The sequence below is a fragment of the Lipotes vexillifer genome, unplaced genomic scaffold (genome assembly GCF_000442215.2).
Source record: "Lipotes vexillifer unplaced genomic scaffold, Lipotes_vexillifer_v1.1 scaffold618, whole genome shotgun sequence".
NCBI classification, from domain to species: domain Eukaryota; kingdom Metazoa; phylum Chordata; class Mammalia; order Artiodactyla; family Lipotidae; genus Lipotes; species Lipotes vexillifer.
Window position 1 is genome coordinate 3,156,737 of NW_006799025.1, and position 6,848 is coordinate 3,163,584.

A 6,848-nucleotide genomic window follows, 5' to 3' on the forward strand; every position below is an offset into this window, starting at 1 on the left:
ATGAAATGGTGTTCTTCATTCTCAGCTGAAAATCCAAAGAACTTAAAGTAGGAAGTAACTAGGTGCAAGATGTATGCAAAATATCTCTTTTTTGGACTTTTCTCTAGTGTTCTTCTTATTTTTTACTTTTCAAAGATGCTGCATATCACTTTCCTACAACTGTTTATTAAGATTCTGTTTTATTAATTTCTGCGCTTAGTTGCATTTCCTTCTTTGTACTTTTAGTGGGAGTTTAACTCTGTTGTTAATGTCTAAGATTCAGTTCCCTACCCTGAATAGTCCAGTGCCTTCCACGTCTGTCCTTTCTACATTTAGTTATTAAAACTGAAGAATAGCACCTAAGACTACTTACAGCTTCATTGTCAATTACCAATTAAAAAATTATTATCAATAAGGCTTTCCCTTTTTCTCCAAGATCAGCCATGCATTTAACATGTTATGTAGTAGGAAGGTTTTGGGATATTTAGTTTGCTATATTAATTGAAATTGAGGCTGAAAATGTGATTTCCAGCTAAGCATTTATTGCAACAGAAATTTCATTATTTCAGATATATTTGTATATTCCAAGCTTACAGAGTGAAGTGTTATTAAATTTCATGAGATTGGAGCATAGTATGATTTGATAGGTTGGACTTTATATCTTTGAACTCTATGAAGAAAAGGCTTACTAAGAGTCATTTAATATGAAATGAATAATGTAAAGGACATCCTTTCTTTGTAGATAAACTTTAGAATTATTTTTTGCATACTATTTAATATAATATAAATGATTGTACTGATTATTGAAGACTGGGTAGAATGATGAAAGGCATATTTTTTTTAAGTGACAAACCTTTTTTTTAAAAATAAATTTATTATTTTTTTTTTGGCTGCGTTGGGTCTTTGTTGCTGCGTGCGGGCTTTCTTTAGTTGCTCCGAGCAGGGGCTTACTCTTCGTTGCAGTGTACGGGCTTCTCATTGCAGTGGCTTCTCTTGTTGCGGAGCACGGGTTCTAGGCGCACGGGTTTCAGTAGTTGTGGCTCGTGGGCTCTAGAGCGCAGGCTCAGTAGTTGTGGTGCATGGGATTAGTTGCTCCACAGCATGTGAGATCTTCCCGGACCAGGGCTCGAACCCGTGTCCCCTGCATTGGCAGGCAGATTCTTAACCACTGAGCCACCAGGGAAGCCATGAAAGGCATTTTTAACATCAGTTTCTTGAAGCTAATGCTTTAAAAAGTTAATTATCTAAATAACTTCTAGTTACATATCTCTAAAAATGGTACATCTTGGATTTTTAATTTATTTAGACTCATACCATTGGAAGGGGATGGATTTTCTTTTCAACCACATTTTAAGTAAAACATAAACTCTAATGAGATTTTGTAAGATGTTTAAATTTCTATTTTTTAAAAAACTAAAATAAAATAACCTTTATTGGCCCTAATTCTAGGCAAAAATTACATTGTACTCCTGCTAACCAATCCTGAACACCACTCTGAGGTTTTGATTCAAAATATGACCTACCTTTCACAATATGACCTACCTTTCTTTTTATTTTTTATAAATTTATTTATTAATTTTTGGCTGCTTTGGGTTTTCGTTGCTGCGCACGGGCTTTCTCTAGTGGCGAGCGGGGTCTACTCTTCCTTGCAGCGTGTGGGCTTCTCATCGCGGTGGCTTCTCTTGTGGAGCACGGGCTCTAGGTGCACAGGCTTCAGTAGCTGTGGCGCATGGGCTTAGTTGCTCCCCAGCATGTAGGATCTTCCTGGACCAGGGCTCGAACCCATGTCCCCTCCACTGGCAGGCAGATCCTTAACCACTGGGTTGTCAGGGAAGCCCCTACCTTTCTTTTTACACTGGAAGAATTAATTTAATTAAACCCAATTTTATTTGTCATTCCTACCTACAGAATCAAGTCTAGAATTAAAAGTAAGATTGGAGGAACCCTGCCCTACTAGACTCAGTTGAAAATATTTCACAGAGAAGTATAAAATTTTACTTTTATAGAAGTTCTTGTGCTCATGTACACATAGTTGCACTTTGAAACAAAGGAGAACACATGAAGGGAAAAGGACAAAGTCAGAGTTGGCAGGGAAGATCCCTGATAGAGTAAGGGAGGAGGCATTCTGAAACCTATTTCATCTACCCATTCCGGGAATTCCAGAAAAAAAGGATGTCGATGGCAGCCTCATTAAAGATCTATTAGGGACTCTCGGTTTGAAAGTTTGTAGTCTTAGAATTCCTTCTAATTCTAAAGTAAATCCCATTTTGTGAATGTTTCTCACAGTAACTAATATGCCATTTATAATTGAGGTTTGCTTTTTGTATTCCTTTTGAAAAGGTTAAGACAGACTAGTTTTCTTTTTTGAGATACCTGTGAAAAAATTTTTCATCAATTTGTACATTTTTCTCCTTAATGCACCTCCTTCCACTGCTCCAGAATAGGGTAGCAATTTACGTAGTCTTTATTATGTAAAGTAAAGCAATATAAAATAGGATGCATTTTTTAAGTTTACTTAAAACTGACGGCAGTACTATGTAAGAAATATGCCTTTTCATCCAGGAATGTAATGTTTACGATGAATCTATGAAACTTGGAGGGAACAATACCAGTGAAAAGGCAGATGGACTAATCAAAGGTAAACTTTAATTTTGAACATGACCCCATGTTTGATTTAGATTTTTCCAATTTAATGATGTAATTCCAGCTTTGGCTTAGTACTATATAAAAATTTCAGATCTCTTTTTCTGAAGAATCTCATGAGGACTGGTAGGAAAAATTTCATCAAGGAAGCGATGCGATGATGGAATTGGCTTGGTAGCACATTAGAGGAGGAAAAGCAGTTTTGGTTGAGGAAAAAAAACCCATGAAAGGGTGGTTAAAAGCAAGACAAAACACAGAGTATATTGCTCTGGTTTATGGTATTTATAATGTAAATGAGTAACAGCAGAATGTGCATGAATAAACAGCAGATAAAAATAGAAAGATAGGTTAGAGCCAAATTAGGCAGAGGAAAAATGAGAAGGGATCTATGGATTTAACAGTTACGTGACTGGATTTAGCAGTCAGTGACTTTCATAAAATTAATTTCTTAAGATTGCTTAGCACAGAGCAAGACTGAAAATATTTTAAAATAAGACTAGTAGATGAAGAATTGTTAATAACAGCTGTTTGCTGTTATGGATTTTGCTGTGTTTCAGATAGGAGAAAAGTAGTTGGAGAGAGAGGCAGAATTGAGGGCTTTTGGGGGGCGTGGTTTAAGAAGGAGATCCATGGATAGGAAAAGATTTTGTATACAATGGAGAGAATAATTTGGTGGCCTGTGGGAGGAAATGAGATCAAGAAAATAGGTACATGAGTTAGCATGAGAAGGAAAGGAAGTAAGGTTGAGGAAAAATATAGATAATTGAGGGAATAAAAGGTAGGAAAATTGATAATTTATAGAAGATGACATCTGATTTTTTTTGTAAAGTGAAGTAGGTCATCTGGGAGTAAAAGGTGTTTAAAATCTAGGCAGAGGATCCAGTGTAGTATAGATCATCCAGGTGAGTGGGTAGGGAGAACATGTGATAGGTAAAAGAGTTGCTAAGTGATAACAAGGTGACCCTAACCCTAATACCACCTGTTTATTCTTTTTTTTTTTTCCAGCAGCTCTTAGCTGCCTTGGTATAGCAGGAAATTCAGCCAGTGTAGGGATTGGCTAGATGACTACAGGGGAAAGACGGCACCAAAAAATTGAAGGTATTTTTCAGTGAGAAAATACTAGACTGGGAAACTGTAGAGAGTACAGCTGGCTGATTGAAAGAATAGGAATGAAGATATTAAGAAAGTTGAGCTATTGAGTTGGAAAACCAAGGTTTCAAGAAAGATACTGCTAGTCTAAGACAATTTACTAATACTCTGTATATTTGTCCTTTTTTTTGAAATGGAAGGATCTAGATGTAGTGGAGAACCCAGTATTTCAGATGACAAGGGAAAGAATAAATATCCCAAGTCAGAATTCTCTAGCTCCCGCCCCAAAAGGTAAACTCTATTATGGTTTAATTTTATGTAATATGTTTAAACTCTTTCTCCGTTTTTTTACATATGGGAGAGAGCTATGACCATTATCTCAGTTGCAAAGTTCTTTCAAATACATTCTTTAATTTGAAACTGCTAAAGTCACTGTGACTTAGGCAGGTAGACCGTTCTCATTTTATAGGTGAAAAAAAATAATACTAATATATAAAAGAGGTGAATTGGTAATTTTTAATAATCACTTGTCTTTCTACTATTTTCCTATTTCTTTCACATAGGAACTGAGATCTAGCTCTTGGGTGTTTTGCTTTTGTTAAGACTTTAGAAGAATTTTCTTTATGAATTTGAGGAGTTGAGAACTGATGTATATGTGTCAGATGGTTTGACAAAAGCATTCTTTGCTCATCTGAGTTCTTTCTCACTTTACCTTTAGTGGAAATAAGACATGATAAAGTTATTCATGGAGAGTATTATATTAATGTAGACTGGAGGGAGAATTTGAATAAAACACATAATGCCCCTCTGCTCTCCATTTGAATCTGTTAACTTTATAAATTTTATTTACTCTCTGAGGTAGATCTAAATACTTGGCTTTTGTGTTTTATTGTCCACCATCAATATCTGCAGGCATGACCTCAAATCTGAGTCCCTCTTAGTTATTCCACCAATAGAGATTTCAAAACTGGGGCTTTGTTAATTGTTCTCTATCTTTAGTACCTGTCTGAACTGAGCACAAAACCAGGACTCATGAGTTTCCCTCTCATCTAGATATCAAATCTTATAACTCTGAACTGACCATGAGTGTTGGTAACAGGGCACTGTTAGATAGCCCAGATCAGATTAAAGGGTGTGGAAATAATGATGACATGGGAAAAACCACCACCAACACACATACTATAACTAATACATATATACTTACTGTGCAACAGGCACTATTTTAGAGGCTTTGCATGTGGTAACACATTTTATCCTACAAAGTGGATTGTATCTTTATTCCTGTTTTCCAAGTGAGGAAAATGAAGCTTAGAAGAATATTAGGTGACTTGCCTAAAGTCACATAGTAAATAAATGGTGGAATGGACATTTGAATCTTAAGCAGTCTCTCTCCAGAGTCCATTGTTCTTAGGCACTTAACCACCATATTGTACTGTTTCTACACAGAATTTATAAAAATTTTCACTGTGAAAGAATTACATTTTTGCCTCTTAGCTGCCTATTTCATTATATTGGAGGGTTATCTTTGATAATCAGAGTCACTTCTTTTTTCTAGTTTTAATATGTGTTTGAATTGAATTACCAAATACTGAACAAAGTGTTGAAGGGATTATTATCTTAGAATGGTTTACTTTCTTAAATTTATTTTAACAGTAATGATACTGCATTTTGTATAGTGAATGCTTCTGGCTACGAAAGCAAAATGCTTTCAGCAAATTTGACTTTCATTTGTCAAATAAAAAATTTTTCCCTTGATATTTTTTCAGAAAGTAAACCGGGGCAAGACAAAAAGCATTTGTATTACATTTATTAAACATAAGTTTTTATATCCTGTTTTGTTTTGGATTGGTAAAAAATTTGTGTATACTTAATTTTAGGAGAAAAACTGCAGTACAGTACACTGAAAGCAGCGATTCAGAGGAAATTGAAACAAATGAATTGGCACAGAAAATGAAAGGTAAGGAAATGAGTTTGATTTGATAATGTGTCCTATGTTTTAATTTCCTAGTGTGACCAATGTTATATTTGGTTTTGCTTTTAGGCAAACTGAAAAATACACAGTCAGAGACTAAGATCAGAGAAATAGGTATGTATATCTCAATATCCCCTTTTTAAAAAATATTTATGTATTTATTTGGTTGTGCTGGGTCTTAGTTGTGGCAGGAGGGCTCCTTAGTTGTGGCATGCATGTGGGATGTAGTTCCTTAAGCAGGGATGGAACCCGGGCCCCCTGCATTGGGAGCATGGAGTCTTAACCACTGCGCCACCAGGAAAGTCCCTTTCTCAGTATCCCTAATCTACACTTAAATATTATTAAAGTAAAACCTCACTGATTTGTATCTGTCTGGCTTAGAATTCTTCAGTAATAGGTCGTAAACTTGACTGCTTTTTACATTCGAACTATTTATGCTTATCAAGGGTGTTTAATGAATGAAGCAAATTGAAAGAACAGTTTTAAATTAAAATTTAAGAGAATATATTTAAACCAGCTTTAGACAAAACAAAGTACTCTCTACCAATAAAATGACTTCAATAAAACATTTTTTGTATATGTATAAATTGTAGTTACAAAAGTAGGCTGAGACTGCCTTGTCAATATAGTACTACTATTACTGAGCATTATACAGATTTACAAATATTCAGTGAGTATCTTTACTTTTTCCTTTATCTTTAAAACATACGGTTTACTTTGTTTTTCTCTTAAGCTGATCGTGTTGTATTCCTAATAAATTAAGAAATTGTATTGCATTTGGAAAATAACTCATCATCATTGACTGATCTGAAAATTTGGCAGCATCTTCATTAAAAGTTAAACACCTGTTTCATTGAAAACATTCTCCTTCCACCTGGGAGCTGAATCACTTCGCATATGGCTGCTTCTACTTTCACATCTTTCATCAAGAGAAGCAACAGTGAATCAGGAATGACTACATTTCTTCTTTGAGCTGGAAAGATAATGTCAAAAGAGGCGATTTTGGTTACTAGAAATTATTTTATTTTTATTTAGTTATATAAGCTCTTAAGAAAGTGTGGAAGTGGTATTATATTTCCTATCCTTAGAAAGTACCTGTACTTAAGTACAGGAGAGAATTGGTTTTCAAATATCTTAATGATTCTGTGGTTTTCACTTCAGCAGG

The 6,848-nt window shown here is 35.0% G+C and overlaps 1 protein-coding gene across 1 annotated transcript in view; it reads left to right on the forward strand.

Moving 5' to 3' along the window:
• HLTF (helicase like transcription factor) overlaps positions 1-6,848 on the forward strand; it is a 58,324-nt gene that overhangs the window by 24,814 nt on the left and 26,662 nt on the right. Inside the window, exons 9-12 of the mRNA XM_007471308.1 lie at positions 2,542-2,617; positions 3,912-4,002; positions 5,589-5,668; positions 5,753-5,797. Of these exons, the coding sequence (XP_007471370.1) occupies positions 2,542-2,617; positions 3,912-4,002; positions 5,589-5,668; positions 5,753-5,797 (292 nt within the window). The remainder of the gene's footprint in view (positions 1-2,541; positions 2,618-3,911; positions 4,003-5,588; positions 5,669-5,752; positions 5,798-6,848) is intronic.